Source organism: Lasioglossum baleicum, chromosome 5 (assembly GCF_051020765.1).
Source record: "Lasioglossum baleicum chromosome 5, iyLasBale1, whole genome shotgun sequence".
NCBI lineage: Eukaryota > Metazoa > Arthropoda > Insecta > Hymenoptera > Halictidae > Lasioglossum > Lasioglossum baleicum.
Genome location: NC_134933.1, coordinates 3,312,108 through 3,333,898, shown reverse-complemented (window position 1 = coordinate 3,333,898; position 21,791 = coordinate 3,312,108). Strand labels below are relative to the sequence as shown.

Sequence of the window (21,791 nt, the reverse complement as noted above, 5' to 3'; positions counted from 1 at the left end):
CGGTATATAATTTGTAGAGTCGAAAGCAACCAATCGGATGTCACGTTTTGAATGCAGTATTTTGTGCGCGCCGGACTATGGCTATTAGCACAGTGTACTCGTTCTAACTCTGGTGAGACGATTCTGGACGATTCTTTGGCCAATAGCGATCCCGCATCATCGCACGCTTTGTCGCTATTGGCCGAAGAATCGTCTTAGAGTTAGAATGAATGCACTTTGCTAGCCATCATCTGGCGCGCACTGGCGCGCACACGATAGTTTCCAAAGCTAATGCGATTGAAGTTCGTGAGTGTTCGTAATTAGAAACTCGTGAATTGGCGCGCAGCGTCTTATGCGTGTTTTCGATGTTATATCGTGCAAATGGCGGCTTTCGCGATGTTTTGTTCGATCTTTCTTACAATTTAACTGCTCGTATCGTCCGTTGTGCGTAATTAACACAGAGATAACATTCGTTGTCGGACTCTAAACTTGTGAAAGCTCCCGGTCGACATGGTGAAGTTTCATAAGAAATTTTTCGCTGGTGATAAGGTGTTCGCGAAAGTTCGAGGTTATCCAGCGTGGCCAGCAAAAGTAAGTTCAATTGTGAATATTATTTAATTCGCCTCTTAATTCGTACGAGATTCATAACGATCGACCATTGAACTGTCAACGATCTATTACGAATTAACCTTATACTCAATCAATCATGTCTAATTAACAGCACTGTTCCGACGCAGCATTATGTCGGTATTAACTTATCCGGGGATTATGTTTACACAAAGTAAATAATATTGTTTAACTAATACGATACGAGTAACGGATCATGCGTTGCAAAACATTGCTGTTACCTTGTAAAAGCAGCTGCATTCCTGTGTATAATAATTGAATTAATTAGATGGATCTGATCTTATTTATATTTGCAATATATAAATAGATAAATATAATATTATGTAACTTATGGTAGGAAACTTTGCGACACTAAGCTGTTGATTGACATTTTTTCAGGTTGAAAAAGTTATTGACCCGAATTCAAAAAATTCAAAGTATAGTGTTTACTTTTATGGCACTGGAGAAACGTGAGTAATATTTACTATAATACATTAACAAGGAATATAAGGACATTTTATTTGCATGAATGCGGTTAACCTTTTCCTACCAACAATGACTATAATTATTGAATTCGCCATAGCAGAACTTGCTATTAATATTGCATTATTCAATTGTGTACGTGTTGTCAAATAATTTATGAAGAAGCGTGGATGCGTGGAAAACAGACATTCATGTTCTGAATTTTAAACAATTTATTTTAGCGCTGTGTGTAAAGTAGAAGAGTTGTATACGTACATTGAAAACAAAGCAAAGTTTGCTAAGCCTATGAGAAGAAAATTTTTCCATGAAGGTTTGCTCCAATTAGAGCAAGAGCTTAAAAATGAGATGGGCATGTCAGGACTTACTGACCTTAAAGGTAAGTCTCATATGTTGAGCTTGCATATAGGGATACAAGACAACATGTATTTCTTATATAAACAAAGAATCTGCTATTGTTGAAGATGCAGCAAAGGAAGGCGAATCTGCAATTGATTTGCCAACAGTCAGTGCAATGGATAATGATATGGAGACAGGGTCATTGGTTATCAACGAGGAAGAAAAAAAGAAGTCCATGAAGAGGAAAACCATGCTGGGTGCTACTAACAATCCTGTAATATACTTGCATTCGTGTATTTTCAATTAGTTCTTGTGTACTGAGAGTCACCAGAAAGAAGACTAACAGGATGGCACTTCCATTATTAGATTCGCTGACATTATAGCAAAACTATGTATACTTAACAACCGATCAGACTCCTAATTCTCCTATGCCATCCCACTAGTCTTTTTCCTGGCAACTATCGGTACATTTAAATACGAATCTGAACATAAAGAATTCAGTTAGGAGTTTTCGCTCTTCACGGTCAATACTTTTCGAGACAAAAAAGCTGTTGAACCGAGTACTCCAATAGAAATGTAGGAATTGCCGACAAACATTCGTGGAGCTTGGATCGTTTGTGCGATTATTCCTCACAGTTGCGCAATGATTGTAATAGTAAAATTGTTTGCCGTGTTGTGTTGTATCCGGTTAAAAACTATTCTTCTTTGATACAGGACACACCCGAGATAAAAAAGAGACGCGGAAAAGCGAAATCATTGCTGGCATCTACAAGCGACTCGAGACAAGAGTCTACTTTAGATTCACAAGGAGAGGAGTCACCTAAAGAAGTTGTGAGCCGCAGTGGCAGAAAGATCAAACCCAAACGGTTTGCTGACTTCTCGAGCTCGGAGGAAACAGACACACCAGAGAAGAGCGGTATGAAATTAAATCAATATAAAAATATTGATAATTATGCATGAGCAATTTATTCGATATTCATCCTATAAGAATGTTATGTGCTTTAGAACATGGCAGAGGCCGCGCTAAAGTCAGAATTGAAGATTCTAATGATCAACAAACATCATCTGTGGTGCATAAGAAAAGGGCTACTTTAGAAAGTGAGCACATCAAAAGTAGACTGATAATTTAGACGTAAGTTACGAAAATTTAAATCGGGTGGATTTTACAGAGAAAAATAACGCAGGTGAAGCGCCGATATTGGAAGGTACTGTAGTATCCAGCGCTACGTCCTCCGACACACCGCCACGGTTTCTGCTGGCACTGACATTTGCCGGCGAGTACGTAGGCATTAAGTTAGACATGGACAAGCCAAAGTCGTTCGAAAGTGAAAAAGCTCGCTCACAGTGGGACTGGTCCACCGCTAGGAACGCTATGAAATTGAAAGCACAGCTGGAGAGTGGTGAGGTCTTGCCGGAAATGGTGAAAGATTGTTTGGACTTCAACGTACACGTCCCTGAAGAGGAAAAGCGAGTGTTAGCAAAGGATGGAGCGCTTCATCGAAAAACGAACAAGCTAAGGTAACAACGAATCAGTGGCTCGGTTAAAATTCCGATTCGGTCACCGTCAATATCAATTCCAGATGGCTGCGCAAAGAGGCGCAACTTTTACAACTGGATGCTCAAATTAAATCGAATCTGGGATTGGACCGAGCAAATCCAGACAAATGTCTACAGGCAATGGACGACATGCTGTCACTGCCAATCGATCCCTTAATGTTGAAGAAACATCCGCATATCGTGGAGACAGTTAAAAGGGTACGAAAGCGCGAGCTTCTGTTGTTAATTTATCTCTTACTAGGGAACATTCAAGTTTCATTAAAATCGGATTGTATAACTTGGATATGTTCATCTGTTAGATGTTTAGATTAACCTGTGAATATCTTTTAGTTGAGGCGGTACATTGGCAACTTGGCTGACTGGAAATTAGCTGAAGAAGAAGAGGTACTTGATTGTGGTCCTCTGTCTGCAACCTCGGTCGGAAATGACCCAGTGTGCAGACGGAGAATCAATTTAACTGTTATCACTTGTTTATTTCATCTTTGGTATTGTCTGTGCAGGCTACTTTTAAACAAAAGGCAGAGCAAATTAGACAAAAGGCTGAACACATATACAACAAATTTAAGGTAACTATATTTAAAAGGGCTGTTTGAAACACACACATCGTAAAAAGAAAAAATAATTGGTACACAGGTGCACAGGTTTACTAAAACATTTAACCCCTTGCACTGTAACATCGAGCGACGAAGATTTCAAACAGTCTCTACTAAATAATGTATGTTATTAATTTCTTTTGTACAGAAATAAAGTTCGATTTTGTTGATGTCAATATACAGGGTAAGTCCGAAGAAACAGAACACTTAAATATCTCCGTTACTGTCCGTTGTACAAAAAAACTTCTTAGGACAAATTTACACAGTTTGAAGGGCCACATGTAACAGTATAAGGGAAAAAATTTTTGAGGTCACTTTTTAATGAGATTTCAAGGTCATCGATACTTCTTTGAATGGAATGAGGTATTTTTATATCTATGTATGCCGAAAAGTTAGTAGTTCACGAGATATTTCAATTTAAATAACTCTAAAACATCATTAGTGTCGTACTAAGACGTTACACAAGTAAGTAAACGCTAACATCAATTCCAATTTCAATGTTAATTTTTCAATTTTAATATCAACTCTTCAACTTTATTTTCAATTTCAATTTTTCCATTTCAACTTTAATTTCAACTTCAATTTTAACTGTCCCATTTCAATTTCAACTTCAATTTCTACCCTTCCATTTCAACTTCAATTTTTCAATTTCAATTCGTTAATCTCAACTCTTCAATTTCAACATCAATTTTTCCATTTCAACTTCAATTTCAATTTTTCCATTTCAACTTCAATTTCAATTTTTCCAGTTCAACTTCAATTTTAACTCTCCCATTTCAACTTCAATTTCAAATTCAATTTTTACTCTTCCATTTCAACTTCAATTTTTCAATTTCAACATAAATTTTTCCATTTCAACTTTAATGTCAATACCAACTCTTCAACTTTAATTTCAACTTCAATTTTAACTCTCCCATTTCAACTTCAATTTCAACTCTTCCATTTCAACTTCAATTTCTATATCAACCCTTCAATTTCAACTTCAATTTTAACTCTTCAATTTCAATTTTCCAATTTCAACGTCAATTTCAATATCAACCCTTCAGCTTCAACTCTTCAATTTTCAACTTCTTCACTGGACATTCGTTATAAAGAAGTACTAACCTATGTATGTCGAAAAGTTAGTAGTTTACGAGATATTACGATTTAAATAACTCTAAATCACCATTACTGTCGTACTAAGACGTTAGCGTTTTCTTGCTAGTGTAAATTGAAGAGTTGGAATTGAAATTGAAAAATTGACGTTGAAAATGAAAAATTGAAATTGACGTTGAAATTGAAGAGTTGAAATTGTAAAATTGAAATTGAAGTTGAAGGGTTGATATTAAAATTGAAAAATTGACATTGAAATTGAAATTGATGGTAGCGTTTACGTGTGTAATGTCTTACTTAGTACCACACTAATGGTGTTTTAGAGTTATTTAAATTGGAATATCTCGTGAACTACTAACTTTTCGACATACATAGGTTAGTACTTTTTTTTATAACGAATGTCCAGTTGCATCGATTGATGTATTAAAAAGTACCTCATTCCATTTAAAAAAGTATCGATGACCTTGAAATCTCATAAGAAAATGACCTCGAAAATATTTTCCGGTACACCGTTACATGTGGCCCTTCAAACAGTGTAACTTTGTCCTAAGAAGTTTTTTGTACAACGAAAAGTAACGGAGACATTTAGGTGTTCTCTTTCTTCTCACCCTGTATAGCTATTGGAGGCTGCATAGGTACACAAATAAACTTTCTTCGTATTCTAAGAAACAATTTCTCTAAAAGAAGTTCAAATCACTACATTAACTTTACATTAACTGTAAAATAAATTGTAGTGCAAGTGGTTAAAGAGTTGATGCCCCGAGTAGATAAGTACGTAATCTGTTTTGTTCCCATCGACAATGCGCAGGCAATGTTTACCATACCTGAAGGTCAGTCGTTTTGGCAATCGTTTTCGGACCAGGTGGTCCATTTCAAAGAGCTGACGAAAGATATGCCCGAAGAAAAAGTATTCTCTTTAATGTCTGATCCTGCTTGTTCAGGTAAATACTTGCCGTTTAAAAAATTACACGAGGTAAACACGTCGGGAAAGAACATCGGCGATTTCTTGATGTAGAAACGAAACTTGCAGATGCAGCCGCATCAGAGGAGTCACCCGCGGACGAGAGTGGTAGTCAACCGGACACAGACATCCTTGTAGAACCAAAATCTGAAGTGCCTACCAGGAGCGAGGCTCCGAAACAGTCGGAGGCCAAGTAACACAGTGATCTTTTGTATCCGACGATATGAAGAATCATGCTTACTTTCTTTTTGTACTACTGTAGTACCATGCGACATGAGTGTCTTAAAGCTGGAGAGAAAAACAAAAAGTTGCAAAAGATGTGAGTTCGATTTTTAACACTTGGGGGGAGGGGGAAGGGATCACCTTTCGAAGAGTTCTGACATTATATTTTATTGAACGGATATCTTTTTAGTAAATTCTCTCCTGGTAATCGTAACGCATCCTCCTTGCAATATCTGTAACTACGAAGCCGTGACACTAACGAAACAGCTTTCCACTCTTTCAATAATGTTGCGAACATTGGTTAACTGTAATGCACGTAATATATAATAGAGGATAGGTATTCGTAATTCATTTCTACTATTAAACAAACACACACGGTTTCTTTACGATTGCAATCCCGTTCGAGTATCTGAAGCAACACACCGAAAACGAAAAATGCAAAAAATATAAAATGAGGAAAAATGTATTTACGATGACAATATAGGTATCTCCGTTGTCGAACATCTTGCGCAAGCTTATTTACTTAATTAGAACAGACAAGAATGTACATAAATGTCGAACGCAAAATTGGGAATCACGATGTTTGTAAATTGGCGGTGAAACATGAATGTTTTAATTGGTGCGCGTTTCAGTCAGTGTTCCGTTCTTATAGTTGAGAGCGTTTTCATCGCACTTTGAAGGGACAAGTGGCATGGTAATCGAGCAATCTACGGGGAATGAAAGTTGTTGTACATTGGTTAAGTGTCTTTCGAATCCTGAACGTGGTCACTGCTGCTTTTTGATTGTACGAAGTCGGAAAACGTAGGTTTCATCGAAGCACAGCTGCGGAGTATCATAAGAAATTTTCATAGCAATACTCGAGTCTAATTTAATATAAGTATCATTCTCTAAACATTGATTATTTTTGGAGCGAAAATTTTGCTGATACAAAAGACGATATTCTCTCGATGTTGTTGCAATCATTGATTCAAGCGAGTGTCTTTGAAGTGCATTGAAAACGGAAACACTAAGCAAATACTTTCTGTTCAGAGTTCTTTCGCCTTATAATTTTAGTTGTTTATCATTTCAAATAGTTATAATAAGATCTACGGTCCAAGAAATATTTTGTGCCGATTTTGCCGATGCATTTTTATGTGAAAGTGAAGCGCATTTGCAAGATACGATCTTGAAAAATCGACATTGCCAATGTGCTTGTTTTCAATAAAGTGGATTTAGATGAACTGGATGCACAAATAATTTTTCGACCCATTGTACTACACATTTATCCATAAGTAACACGGATGAATACGTTGTATGTTAAGTAATTCATATCTTGATTATCAAAAAGCAAAATGTTTATTTCAAATGTCAAAAGTATATAATATTTTGAATAAAAAATTGATAACAGAATTTCACAGTGAGCGTTGCGTCCCCTCCCCCTTGTTTTAATGAATGCATGTTTTATGCACTTGTGTATAAAAACAAGTTAATGAAATCCAAAGCTGTAAAAACATTGGATTTTATTAACATTTTTGGCATATAAAAATTAACAAAGGGAGAAACGCGCAAAACATGTCTGCCTCTTCTGTAACTAATTCACCAAATTTTTATTTTGTTCAATAACACTGTCCAACAAATTTCAACTTTTTTTATGATTTCAATATACTGTTGGGTCCTTCTTATAGAGTTTTTTGCGCTGATTCCGAATCTGTCCTTAATTTTTCTCCTATACGCACAGTTTTTGAAAAACGTGGCTTTGAAAAAAAAACATATTTTTCAACTTTAAACAAATATTGTGATGTTATTATAAAAGATATTGAATTGTTCTTTACAGCAAAAGATTCTGTAGACTTTCCCGAATACATTGATATCCAATATTAATACATTATGATTGTTTAAACATGTTTAAACAATGATTAAAGACGGAGAGACGCCACTTTTGCACCAATTTTAGAGGATATTTTTCAATTTATCTCAAAAAATTAGGGTCCAGCGGAAAATCGAACTATACCACGCGATAGAGCAGACTTTTATCTTGAGAAACCACCCTATCAAGTTTGTAACGTCGACATTTTTTTCGAACCAGAAAGCAAAATATCTTCGCCCGACATGAGTTGTCACCAGTGGCGCTCACAACCAGAACGGTCGTTCGCCGCTCCGTATCTCGTCGCTGCGCCGTATCCCGTCCCGAGCGCCACTGGCGGAAACTCATGTCGGGCGAAGATATTTTGCTTTCTGGTTAAAAAAAAACGTCGATGTCGCAAACTTCAAACGGGGGTTTTTCAAGATAAAAGTCTGCTCTATCGCGTGGTATAGTTCAATTTTCCGCTGGACCCTAATTTTTTGAGATAAATTGAAAAATATCCTCAAAAATTGGTGCAAAAGTGGCGTCTCTCCGTCTTTAATCATTGTTTAAACATGTTTAAACAATCATAATGTATTAATATTGGATATCATTGTATTCGGGAAAGTCTACAGAATCTTTTGCTGTAAAGAACAATTCAATATCTTTTATAATAACATCACAATATTTGTTTAAAGTTGAAAAATATGTTTTTTTTCAAAGCCATGTTTTTCAGAAACTGTGCGTATAGGAAAAAAAACGAAAAACAGATTCGGAATCAGTGCGGAAAACTCTATAAGAATCGCATAGTGGGAATCGAAATACTTTTTGGCTGTGGGACAGTGTTATTAACAGTACCACCAACCAGCGTGGATGCGGAAAGAGCATTTTCAACTGCAGGTAATTTGTGCAGAAAAATACGTTCAAGGCTTAATGACAGTTCAATAGATGCATTATGTTTTTTACAATCACATTTCAAAAGTATGAAGTCAATAAATTAGTTCATGTTCTTTTCTATTAAACAACTGTGTTTTTGTACCTCCATGAAAATTCCTAATACCGGTATACCGGTACAGCGTTTAAAAAGATACCGAATACCGGTACTGTATTTTTAGTCCGGTATTGCAATCCCTACGCACGATTTACCGAATCAATAGTAATTACATGTAGCTAACTCTTTGCCATTGAAATCAACAATAGCATTGCGGGTGCATTGCATATAATTACAGGTCAGCATTATTAATGCAGCAGGTGATGTTGCGTGCGATGTAACTTCGTGGTATTCCATTTAATATTCCATTTTGCTAGCGTACTAGGAGAAAACAATGCTTAAAACTAGTATTCGTAGCTGACGTTAAGACAAGCCAAGATCAAGTAGTGAGGAGCTAACAATAATTCTAACAAAGAAGAATCCATTTACTTACAAATTAGATTAATTTCTAAACTGGTTTGAAAAATATCGAGAAGCGAGAAACGCGGATGTTCTTAGTGACGTGTATCAGCCGTTACGAGGATGTCGGGCGTGGTGTACCCGCCCCGATGGGCCTATAGGACAATTCTCATGGTCCACTTGATGTTCAAGATAGCAGGCATCTCAACAATCTCGCTACACGACAGCAACGTAAAGAAAAATCGACCAGTGTCCTTCGCAAAATCCAAATGTGGGATATTTTACAATGTATTACTCTGCTGCTCGCTTGCTGGATTAAGCTTCATTTCTCTGCCGAGTATATCCTCGAATTACATCAATCAAAGTGACATCACGCTGACCATAGAGGTGGTCCAATCGGCATACGGTATTCTGATGATGTGCACGATTTTATTATGTTACGCCATTAAGTGGTCCACCATGAATAGGGTGTGCAACTATCTGATCCAAGCCGAAAGACAAGTGCGTTTCTCGCGGAATCGTATCAGTCTCAAACCTACGTTCAAGGTTTTGCTGGCAGTCCACATCATTCAGACGATCATGCTCATCATCGTCGTGGTCTCCGAGGAGTTAGCCTTCGAAAATGGTCCCATAGGATGGTCTCTGGACTCACTGCCCACAGCCTTTGCAGCCAATATCTTCTTTCAATATTTCGCTGTGATCAGCGTGGTAACCGTGAACTTCACCAGAACCAATCAGGCCTTCGAGAACATATGCAGGATCACCCATCCCGAAGACTGCTCGGAATCCTTGAACCGATGTCGACGTGTTTTTGTCAACTATTCCATGATACAGTCGCTTCGATACTTGAGGGACGTCTATGATGACCTCTGCGACGTTTCCTGCGAGATCTCGCAGTTTTATTCATTTCCGGCGCTGCTTGTTGTTCCGTATACCATGTACTCGTTGCTCTACAACATGTATTACATTCTGCAACCCTTGTTCGACACGAAGATCGACCTCGATCTAATAACGTTCGCCAACACCGCCGCCTTGATCATCTATCTTGTTTACCCGCTTTACATGCTGACCTCCAAGATCACCAATCTCCTGGTCGAGGTAAGAACTAGAATATTTATATATTGTCTTGATAGACATCATATCGATTCTACACTCCACAAAAGAATTAAGGGATCACTTGTGCGAACCCAAAAATTGGTCCCACTTTACGTGATTATAACTCCGTGAACAATTGCCGTATCGATATCGAATGGTTTGAAAGGCTGAAACCTCTAGTTTCAGATGCTCTGTTCCAAATTGCTGCTAGGTTGGTTTTTTACAAAGTTATGGCGAGATGAAGACAATATTGACGGTTAACAAAAATTTTGTGCAACTTTAAAACATCACACGGGGAGCAACAAATGTTTTTGATAAATCGCGTTAATATCATTTGGAAGGGCTATCTTTCCTTCGTAAAATGTGTGTTTGTTGAATATTGTGCAATTTTTTTATTCGAGTTATTCAACATTCATGTAAATATGGGCTTTCTGACTTTACATGGCTCCAGGAAGCGAAAAAATTATCGTAGAACTTTGTGCAAAAAAGCAATAGAAAGAGCGTTTTTTTCTCTTCAAGGCACTTCTTGTGTTTTTTCAATTTCATTAACATTTCGATATACCAGGTGTTTTCGAAAATGTGCTTAAAAAATGCAGTATTTCCATTTTTCCTTTAACTCGCTGTATCTCTGCGAGAAATGATCGTAATACCATGATCCAAACGCTGATTTCAAATTTTGAGAAATCAGCGTGAAAAAATCTACGGGAAATGATATATAGCATGTTAAAAAAAATTTTTTTCCACGCGTGGTACTGGAGAAACCAAATTTTCTTGAAATTGTGCAAGTTTAACGAATTTTCTCAACGTTAAAAAACGTTCGTACCATAATCTCCCTATTTTTCCCATATTCTGCAAAGTTTTAACTTTAATTTAAAGAAAATTTCATCGCTCTACCTCATTTCTACCGAAAGTTCTTTGATTTCGAATCGTGTTTGGTCCAAATTTTCCACTGTGGGCCGACGCACAGTGGGCGAGAAACCGATCTTTGTGGACAAAAATCTACCGACAACTCAGTTTTTCATGGATTCAAATGGAATTTTTTTAAAAATGTTCGTGAAGGACTATACTTTGATGACGTGCTGCACGAAAATCGTTAACTGTCACAAGAAATTAAGAATCCTTATCTACAAAACCTAATAACTCATTATTCAGAGATGTCAGGCAGCCACTGTACGTGGCGCGCTAATTTCTGCGGAGCACTACCTTCAAACACAGCTGCCAAAGGTAAAAAATTCTCGCAGCGAATTCATGGGGTACTCGATCGAATCGGCAGGATCTCTGCTTCAATCTGACGTTCGGATCATGGTATTACGATCATTTCTCGCTGAGATACAGCGAGTTAAAGGAAAAATGGAAATTGTGAATTTTTTAAGCATATTTTCATAAACACCTGGTATATCGAAATGTTAATGAAATTGAAAAAACAAAAGGAGTGTTTTGAAGAGAAAGAAACGCTCTTTCTATTGCTTTTTTGCACAAGGTTCTACTATAATTTTTTCGCTTTCTGGAGCCAGTTAAAGTCAGAAAGCCCATATTTACTTCAATGTTGAATAAATCGAATAAAAAAAATCGCACAATATTCAACAACCACATAATTTACACAGGAAAGATAGCCCTTCCAAATGATATTAACGCGATTTATCAAAAACATTTGTTGCTCCCCGTGTGATGTTCCAAAGTTGCACAAAAGTTTTGTTAACCGTCAATGTTGTCTTCATCTCGCTATAACTTATTGTTAGTAGAAAACCAATATAGCAACAATTTGAAACAGAGCATCTGAAACTAGAGGTTTCAGCCTTTCAAACCATTCGATATCGATACGGCAATTTTTCACGGAGTTATGATTACGTAAAGTGGGAGAAACTTTTCGGGTTCGCACAACTGATCCCTTAATTCTTTTGAGGAGTGTATAATAGCACCCGGGGGTCTCGCAAGATCCCAAAGAAAATTTCTTTATACTGGGTTTCACTGCTGTACTGCCAGACAGTTTACAATATGAGATTTCTTTCCTTCTTTTGAACAGTTGGATTCTGTCAGCTTGTTTCAACATTTGGAACTTCGCCAGTAATAAATTTAATTTTTCATTGAATTTATGACAGCCATAGGGGACGTTATGATGCTTTTCTTTGCAGATAGAAAGAACAGGGGTGATCGTGCACTCGTTGTTGAAGAACACGATCGATCGAGAGGCGAAGTCAGAGGTAAAATCGTATACACCATCTCAGTTGCCCAGTACACAGTCACGCTTCTTCCAGCTCAAGCAATTTTCGCTCCAGTTGCTCCATCGACAAATTAAGTTCACCGCCAGCGAATACTTCGATCTAGACAACTCGTTGTTCCAATCGGTGAGCAAACGTGATCGTGATCGATCGATTCTCCTTCTGCTTTCTCGATCGATTCGGATCGCAATCTCTATGTGTTCGTCTTTGTGGTTCTTCAGGTGATCAGCACTGTGGTAACATATCTGGTGATTCTAATCCAGTTTCAAGTGGGCAGGAAGTCTTCGTACGCTTGCAACTGCAACTGCACGGGACTGTGATCGTTATGCGAATTTTTGTAGGAAATTGTGGAGAAAGGAGAATTAGATTTTATTTTTCTCACCGCAGAGATAGAGCAGCGACTACATCAAACAATTTTATAACAAAAAGATTAAACCGACTTCGAAAAAACGCACTAAAAAGTATGAAATAATTTCCATTTGTTTTATGTGAATACACACGAACTTATTAGGTCAATCGGAAAGTTCCGTCCGTTTTTTACAAAAAGTAGAGCTTTATTTAAGAAACAAAATGAAAAAGTACATTAATCAAAATATTTTCCATCGTTCGATGACTTCTCCCCATCTTTCGGGCAGTAAGGGAATTCCGCGATGAAAGAATGAGTCATCTTCGGAGGTTATCCAATCAGAGATCCATTGTTCGACATCTTCGTAAGAATTAAATCGTTCCTCAGCAAGTGCGTGTGCCATCGCCAAAACAAGTGATAGTCAGAAGGGGCACAGTCTGGCTAATAAGCCGCATGGGGTAGCACTTCCCAGCGAAGTGCTTCTAACGTTTGTTTGACAACTTTTGTGATGTTTCGCAAGCAGAATTTCGCAGATGGTTGTCCGCTTTTCAATGTCTCTTGGCTTGAGTTCATATGGAACCCACTTTCCTTCCTCGTAGACCTTCCCCAAGGTTTTTAAACGATCGGAAATGACAGATTGAGCAGTATTCAACGCTTCTGCAATTTGTTTTTGCGTTTGACATGGATCGTCATCCACCAATGCCTGCAATTCTTCGTCTTCGAATACTCGTGGCCGTCCAGAACCCTCTTTGTCCTCCACATTAAAATCACCATTTTTAAAGCGTCGAAACCATTCTCTACATGTTTTATCGGAAACAGCATTATCGCCATAAACGTCTACAATCATTCGATGAGCTTCAGCTGCAGTTTTCTTCCGATTGAAGCAGAAGATTAACACTTCGCGCAAACGACGCTTATTCGGCTCAAATTCCGACATTTTCAATGTAGAGAAAAACGATGTTATTGATGCAAGCGTATATTGTTATGTATTGAATTTTATTGAAAGATGTCCAAACTGAAAAGTTAACATTACTTTTGACGTTATAGTTAACGACATTTCGAGCTACAGCTACTCGACGCTAAACGGACGGAACTTTCCGATTGACCTAATAAATACAATAAAATCTTTTCGGAGACGGCGCAAAATTGAAAATTTTCCAAATGACAGATGTTGCTGATTATGATTTCATTGGAATATGATGGACTTGGAAATCAGTAGGTGGGAAGAGAAGATACATTAATATGTAAAAGCATGTAGAAGAATTTAAGGATTTTCGTAATTTCCAGTGTCGAAATTTTCAATTTTGCGCCGCCTCCGATAAGATTTTATTGTATTTAAGTTCGTATTTAAGTCCGCAAAGAATGAAAAAATGCAAAATTGTTTTTCACGGGACTACAAAATGCAGAAGGTTTCGTTCCGATTGGTCCATCCATCTCGGCGTAATCGGTGAACAGACGTGGAAAAAAAGCGAAAAAAGGCACATACAGATCGAATTGAGTAACCTCCTCCTTTTTCGAAGTCGGCTAAAAAATAAAATGAAATCAATAAATAATTGTTAAGCGATTGATACTTTCATTACGAACAAGCAAAATGTCTATTTTAGATGTCAGAAGAATATATTATTTTGAATAAAAAATGTACATAACCGATTTCTACAATTTCATTTTCACAGTAGCTACATTGTTAATAGGGTTTATACAAAAACCGACTTTTTAAAAAACCGGTTTTCGGTTTTAACTTTCCCATGAAACCGGTTTAAACCGGTTTTTACATTTTACAGGTAGAAAACGAGACATATTTACAATTTAAAATAGAAGTTTTTAATTTTTTTTATTGATAATAATTCAAAAATACAAAAAAGGAAAAAGTAAGGTACATGTACATACATACATACATAAAATTATTAAATTAAAAAATTAACAAAATAATGCCCTTAAAAAATCACAGAGATTAACAAATGTTTTATATTTATATAAATTATTATGTTACTTATTTCTTTGTTTATTAAAATATAACTTCAAAAAGCAAAGAACGTTAATGGATTTATTGCTTAGTCGTGTCCTTAGTTTGGACACACAAAATTTCCAGAAATAGAAAAAACTCATACAAAAAAGTTTTGAAAACCGATTTTTAAATACCGACAAACCCTAATTGTTAACGATATGTTTAATACAGATAGCAGTAACTAGAAAATAAAACGAAATCAATAAATAATTGTTAAACGATTGACATTTTAATTGCGAAGAAGCAAAATATGTCTATTTTAGAGAACATATTATCTTGAATTTCTGCAGTCCCTTCGTCTGTTTATCGATGGAAAGCTTTTACAACAGACCTACAGTAGCTACAATCAGAACGACATGTTTACGCGACATACTATATAAAAAATCGCGATCATATCGTGATTTGTCCAGCACATTGTTTTGCTACATTTAACTAGCCCTTTCGTGTTGAGACCTACGATAACATCGTCGCTGGGATGCTTATAATTACAGATTGGCATTACGAATGTAGAGGTTTTTATTATGTGCGTCATCAAGTGTACGGTGCACCATTTAATATTTAATTTTGCCAGTTCCGCTACTCGGATGGAACGATGCTTAATTTGTTATATTCGTAGTTGACGTCAAGAGGAGCTTACAATTAGATCAAGAGCGTAGAACGCCTAACAATTATAGCGAAAACACTGCATCCTGCATCTAATACAATTATCAAATAAATTCGTTTCGAAACTGGTTTTGAAGAAAATCGAAAAGAAACAACTTGAAAACATTCAGGAAGAAAGGATCACGGATGTTCATGATGACGTTCTTCAGGCTATACGAGTATCTCGAGCGTGGCGTACCCGCCCCGATGGGCAAACTGCGTAATCCGATCATTCTATCCGATACATTCAAGGCAATAGGTCTTGCGTCGATCTCTCTACACAAGTCAAAAACCAAGCAATCGTTATGCTTCGCAAGATCCAAATTCGACCAATTCTACAATGTACTGCTCAGCTGCTCGCTGGCTGCGTTGAGCTTCATTACTCTGTCAAACCTGTCCGAACTACGCTACGTCAACAAAACCGCGATGATAGCAACTATAGAAATGGTCCAAGCGACGTTCGGAGTCGTGATGATGTGCGCGATTATATTATACTACGTCTTCAGGTGCTCCACCGTCGAAAGAGTCTGCAACTACCTCGTACATGTCGAAGAACAATTTCGCTTCTCGCAGACACCGATCAGTCTGAAACGTACCTTTCGGTATTTGCTGCTGGTCTTCGTCTTTCAAATGACTATATGCGTCACTTCGATACTCCTTGAGTATAATGCTTTTCACGACGGTCCTCTGGTGTGGGCCACGGGTATTATGCCTGCCACTTTCGCCAGCAGTCTCTTCTTTCAATACTTCTCTGTCATCAGTTTGATAACTACACATTTCACCCGTGTCAATCTCTCTATTCGAACGTGCATGAATTTGAAATCTACGAGCCGCTGTCGTCCGATTTTTCAGAATTCTGCTACCGTTCAGACCATTCGACGTCTGAGGAACATCCATGACGAACTGTGCGACGTTTGCGGCGTGATATCACAGTTCTACTCGTTTCCGTGTCTTCTTGTCGTTTTGGCTACGTTTTACGCGTTGCTGTTCAACTCTTAATATCTTCTCCTGCCGCTCGTCCTTCCCGGTAAGGAGTTCAATATCCTGGTGTCCCTCAGTACCGCAAGCATCACATTCTATCTAATCTGCCCTCTTGGCATACTGGCTTCCAAGATCACCGATCTGTTGAACGAGGTAAGACTTACGGAATCGAACAAGTTTTATGCATTTCTAGCAAAAATGAGTAGATGAAATTCAAAACAGAGAAAAGATTAAAATAATGTAAACTCCTCAAAAGAATTAAGAGATCACTTCTGCGAACACGAAAAATTGGTTCCACTTTACGTGATCATAACTCCGTGAAAAATTGCCGTATCGATATCGAATGGTTTGAAAGGCTGAAACCTCTAGTTTCAGATGCTCTGTTTCAAATTGTTGCTATATTGGTTTTCTACTAACAATAAGTTATAGCGAGATGAAGACAACATTGACGGTTAACAAAACTTTTGTGCAACTTTGGAACATCACACGGGGAGCAACAAATGTTTTTGATAAATCGCGTTAATATCATTTGGAAGGGCTATCTTTCCTGTGTAAATTATGTGGTTGTTGAATATTGTGCGATTTTTTTTATTCGATTTATTCAACATTGAAGTAAATATGGGCTTTCTGACTTTAACTGGCTCCAGAAAGCGAAAAAATTATAGTAGAACCTTGTGCAAAAAAGCAATAGAAAGAGCGTTTCTTTCTCTTCAAAACACTCCTTTTGTTTTTTCAATTTCATTAACATTTCGATATACCAGGTGTTTATGAAAATATGCTTAAAAAATTCACAATTTCCATTTTTCCTTTAACCCGCTGTATCTCAGCGAGAAATGATCGTAATACCATGATCCGAACGTCAGATTGAAGCAGAGATCCTGCCGATTCGATCGAGTACCCCATGAATTCGCTGCGAGAATTTTTTACCTTTGGCAGCTGTGTTTGAAGGTAGTGCTCCGCAGAAATTAGCGCGCCACGTACAGTGGCTGCCTGACATCTCTGAATAATGAGTTATTAGGTTTTGTAGATAAGGATTCTTAATTTCTTGTGACAGTTAACGATTTTCGTGCAGCACGTCATCAAAGTATAGTTCTTCACGAACATTTTTAAAAAAATTCCATTTGAATCCATGAAAAACTGAGTTGTCGGTAGATTTTTGTCCACAAAGATCGGTTTCTCGCCCACTGTGCGTCGGCCCACAGTGGAAAATTTGGACCAAACACGATTCGAAATCAAAGAACTTTCGATAGAAATGAGGTAGAGCGATGAAATTTTCTTTAAATTAAAGTTAAAACTTTGCAGAATATGGGAAAAATAGGGAGATTATGGTACGAACGTTTTTTAACGTTGAGAAAATTCGTTAAACTTGCACAATTTCAAGAAAATTTGGTTTCTCCAGTACCACGCGTGGAAAAAAATTTTTTTTAACATGCTATATATCATTTCCCGTAGATTTTTTCACGCTGATTTCTCAAAATTTGAAATCAGCGTTTGGATCATGGTATTACGATCATTTCTCGCAGAGATACAGCGAGTTAAAGGAAAAATGGAAATACTGCATTTTTTAAGCACATTTTCGAAAACACCTGGTATATCGAAATATTAATGAAATTGAAAAAACACAAGAAGTGCCTTGAAGAGAAAAAAACGCTCTTTCTATTGCTTTTTTGCACAAAGTTCTACGATAATTTTTTCGCTTCCTGGAGCCATTTAAAGTCAGAAAGCCCATATTTACATGAATGTTGAATAACTCGAATAAAAAAATTGCACAATATTCAACAACCACACATTTTACGAAGGAAAGATAGCCCTTCCAAATGATATTAACGCGATTTATCAAAAACATTTGTTGCTCCCCGTGTGATGTTTTAAAGTTGCACAAAATTTTTGTTAACCGTCCATATTGTCTTCATCTCGCCATAACTTTGTAAAAAACCAACCTAGCAGCAATTTGAAACAGAGCATCTGAAACTAGAGGTTGCAGGCTTTCAAACCATTGTTTAACGACACCGATACGACAATTGTTCACGGAGTTATGATCACGTAAAGTGGGACCAATTTTTCGGATTCGCACAAGTGATTCCTTAATTCTTTTGAGGAGTGTATTTATTACATTCACTTTATTAACTTCCCGATTTTATAGGGAAGTTATTGTAATGACCCCGACAATCGAAAATCGATTTTTTAGCAGATCTTCACGTTTCATGGTCATTGGAGTCATTTTAGACTATTTTTATCAAAATGTTCGTATGTGTGTGTGTGTGTGTGTGTGTGCGTATGTCTGTTTCTATGGTATCAAATTTTTCGTTAACGTTTTCAGAAAAAGTAACAACGCGATCAGGATGATGAATGATGCAATCGATGTGCCCCGCTGTAACTTACAGCTGATTAGATTTTGGTCCATTTTGGTCAAGTAGTTTTTTAGTTTTTTTACTTTTTTTCGAAAGAAGTTCGAAAGTCAATGCAATTTATACGAGAGAACGGAAAGTTTCCACCGAAGAAACAAACGTAATTACACAAAAAATTTTTTTTCGATTTTTTTAAAATTAAAAAAAAATTTTTTAAAAAAATTTTTTTTTGTATCTTACGATGATGTTTCCGCTTACAATAATCCAAAATTATCCCAATGCAAGAGTCAGTTAATCATCTCTACTCCCGAGAATACATTTTCAAAGAATATCGATGAAAGTACAGAAACAAATTTATATTACAATCCTTAAAAAAACAATCAGTTCAAAACGAATTATTAACTGAGATTAAATTGAAAATTAATATAAACTATATGATAATTATTAATAACATTGATGTTGAAAACGGATTGGTTAATGGAGCACACACATGCGGAATATTAAAATTTATTACTTTTCAAGAAAATACTAAAATTCCGTCTATATTGTGGTTAGATTTTCAATTGGCCAGAGTAGGAGTGAAAGTAAGAACTCGTTATCGTGATTATATGAAAAATGCAAATATTCATAAACATTTAACACCAATAATAAAAGTATCGAATCAAGTAAATATGTCGAGTGAGGAAAAATATCAAATCACACGTAGTCAATTTCCAGTGGTTCTTGCTGAAGCGATTACGATTCATAAAAGTCAGAGACAAACATACGAGAAAGTATGTTTGGATTTTAAAAAATCAGAAAGGCGAACTTTACAAATGTTGTATGTAGCACTGAGCAGAGTTTCAAAATTGACCGCGGTTTATGTATTTTGGGACAATTTAAATTAACAGTATCGAAGAAAACCAAGATCAATACTGCAAACCCGGATAATGATGAGTTGTATCGTTTGCGTAAAACCAAACAATTAAAATTATCATTCAATAATTTGGTCAATGAGAACGGATTAATAGTTATATGTATATCAAAATATTGGTACTTTGACAAGTAAATTAATTCATATAAATAAAGATTCATGGTTTCAGCGAAGCGATATATTAATTTTTAGTGAAACATTAACGAAAACCGATGATGAGTTGAATATTTTAAATTATGATATATTATTCCGATCCGACATTGACAACAACAGCCGCGGATTAATTTGTTATGGAAAAACAGAATTATTGATAGAAAAATTATTTGTTGAACAGGAATTTAGTTCAAATGCGCATGTAGAACTGTTTACTTTTAAAATCAGAAATTATTATATAATAAGTGGTTATAAATCAGCAAAAGCTACTAATTCTATGTTTGGTAGCGTTGTACAACGAATAATGAATAAAATTACAATTGAAAGTGAAAAGGTTTTGATAGGTGATTTCAATTACAATATATTACATTGCAAGGATAATGGTAATAATTATTTGATTAACCTTTTGAACAAGTACAATTTAAAAACTAAATTACCATCCAATAGTATAACGACCAATTTGAATACGCAAATAGATATCATTTTCTCAAATGTTGATGATATAGATTGCGGTGTTTATGAAACATATTTCAGCTATCATAAGCCCATTTATGCAATCCTCGATAAGAAGGTTGTCAAATATAAAAAAGAAGAGAATGTAGAGAAAACAGATGTAACTATCACAAATCAAAAAATGAATCCTGAAGATTTTACAAATTTTGATGAATATATAATGATCTCGGACCAGCATATCGATCAAAATAATCATGAATATGCAGTGCCTGCAGAATGTTTCCTCAATGATGGTTATAACTATGCTTTAGAAACAGCCGAATGTAAAGAAGTCATAAAACCTGATTGTTATTTACAAGATAAACATATTAATTTATTTCACGAAATTATGAACAGAAATCTAAACGAGCGTGGAATATACAACTTTGCTCAAGATACTGGTTACGTTCGAGCTTTTTTGAGTAATTTACAAGAGATCCCAGAACATGAGACGAATATTCAGATAATATACACTGGTGAAATTGGAAAAAAGGTAGTAGGACATTGGATTTGCACAAGATCTGATGGTAGCGGCAATGTACATATTTATGATAGTTTTAATGCTAATCATTTGAACCATGATGTAATAGATTATTTGAATGCCCTTTACAAATATAATAAGAAATATGTATTTCACAGAGTACAATATCAAAACAATGCATTTGATTGTGGCGCATTTGCAATTTATTTTGCAACATTACTCTGCTATAACAAGGAACCAAGCGAGCAACGAGCATACGATGTTGGTTTAATGCGACACCATATAGCGAACATTTTGATAAGTAGAAAACTATTGAATTTCCCTGAAAACGTATAATCTTATTAAAACGTACACCTAATAATGATAATAATATACTGCAACTAACGAATCGGGAAGTTCTTTGTGTAGCTCGTGGAGAGTCACACACCAAATAACATCCGTACCACTAACCCTCTCGCGAGCTACGACAACCCTACTTGCGAAGCTCGCGAAGCGAGCGAGCAACAACACCCCTCTAGTTTAAATTAGTAAAGAACCAATGAAATTTTTGTTTGGTTACCGTTCCTGAACTCATCGTATCTTTCATTGCAGATTCAGAGGACGGCGATCGTGGTACACTCGTTTTTGAAAGCAGCCACCCATCGGGTGACAAAGTCAGAGGTAACTTCGCAAACGCATTCTCAATCGCCTATTCCACAGATGCGTTTGTTGCAGCTCAAACAATTTTCGCTTCAGTTGCTAAACCGGCAAATTAAGTTTACCGTCAGCGGGTACTTTAACCTGGACAACTCGCTGTTCCAATCGGTGAGCAAACACACGATCAATCGATCCTGGTTACGATCGTTTCAGTTCACAATCTATCCTCTTCCTGTTCATTTTACTACTTCAGATGCTCAGCACGGTGGTAACGTACCTGGTGATCCTTATCCAATATGAAGCGGGGAACTCGGCTGTGCATATTTGCAATTGCGATTGCCAGAGAAAGTGATCGTTACCGCAAAATTATATTTTTGTGAAACATTTGGAGGGAGGACAATCGGATAAAATTGTGTTTCTCTTGCTATTGGTATCGGTG

The 21,791-nt window shown here is 36.5% G+C and overlaps 2 protein-coding genes across 4 annotated transcripts; both read left to right on the top strand.

The window, feature by feature from the left end:
• The first annotated feature begins 345 nt into the window (after positions 1-345).
• Jasper (JIL-1 anchoring and stabilizing protein) lies at positions 346-7,120 on the top strand. Of its 3 annotated transcripts, none has more exons than XM_076424441.1 (12): positions 346-570; positions 985-1,055; positions 1,290-1,444; positions 1,530-1,678; positions 2,119-2,320; positions 2,410-2,502; positions 2,574-2,922; positions 2,985-3,159; positions 3,292-3,345; positions 3,462-3,527; positions 5,455-5,587; positions 5,677-7,120. In XM_076424441.1, exons 1-12 carry the CDS (start codon positions 490-492, stop codon positions 5,802-5,804), a joined length of 1,656 nt encoding a protein of 551 aa, XP_076280556.1. In that variant the 5' UTR covers positions 346-489; the 3' UTR covers positions 5,805-7,120. The 3 variants fall into 3 exon arrangements, with proteins under 3 accessions (XP_076280556.1, XP_076280557.1, XP_076280555.1); XM_076424442.1 differs by having other exon boundaries at positions 347-570; positions 2,589-2,922; positions 5,662-7,119; XM_076424440.1 differs by having other exon boundaries at positions 349-570; positions 5,662-7,114.
• Positions 7,121-7,363: 243 nt separating this feature from the next.
• LOC143209142 (uncharacterized) lies at positions 7,364-12,617 on the top strand. The gene is made up of 3 exons (XM_076424445.1): positions 7,364-10,139; positions 12,269-12,337; positions 12,392-12,617. Exons 1-3 carry the CDS (start codon positions 9,165-9,167, stop codon positions 12,578-12,580), a joined length of 1,233 nt encoding a protein of 410 aa, XP_076280560.1. The 5' UTR covers positions 7,364-9,164; the 3' UTR covers positions 12,581-12,617.
• Positions 12,618-21,791: the final 9,174 nt, after the last annotated feature.

What these genes read in the sequence shown, in the direction of transcription:
- Jasper (XM_076424440.1), top strand. Translation starts at nt 490, where the DNA reads ATGGTGAAGTTTCATAAGAAATTTTTCGCTGGTGATAAGGTGTTCGCG. An exon ending in TTTTATGGCACTGGAGAAAC is followed by an intron (nt 1,056 to 1,289) that starts GTGAGTAATATT and finishes AATTTATTTTAG; the next exon opens with CGCTGTGTGTAAAGTAGAAG. An exon ending in GAAAAGGGCTACTTTAGAAA is followed by an intron (nt 2,503 to 2,573) that starts GTGAGCACATCA and finishes TGGATTTTACAG; the next exon opens with AGAAAAATAACGCAGGTGAA.
- LOC143209142 (XM_076424445.1), top strand. Translation starts at nt 9,165, where the DNA reads ATGTCGGGCGTGGTGTACCCGCCCCGATGGGCCTATAGGACAATTCTC. An exon ending in TCACCAATCTCCTGGTCGAG is followed by an intron (nt 10,140 to 12,268) that starts GTAAGAACTAGA and finishes TTTTCTTTGCAG; the next exon opens with ATAGAAAGAACAGGGGTGAT. An exon ending in ATCGAGAGGCGAAGTCAGAG is followed by an intron (nt 12,338 to 12,391) that starts GTAAAATCGTAT and finishes CGCTTCTTCCAG; the next exon opens with CTCAAGCAATTTTCGCTCCA.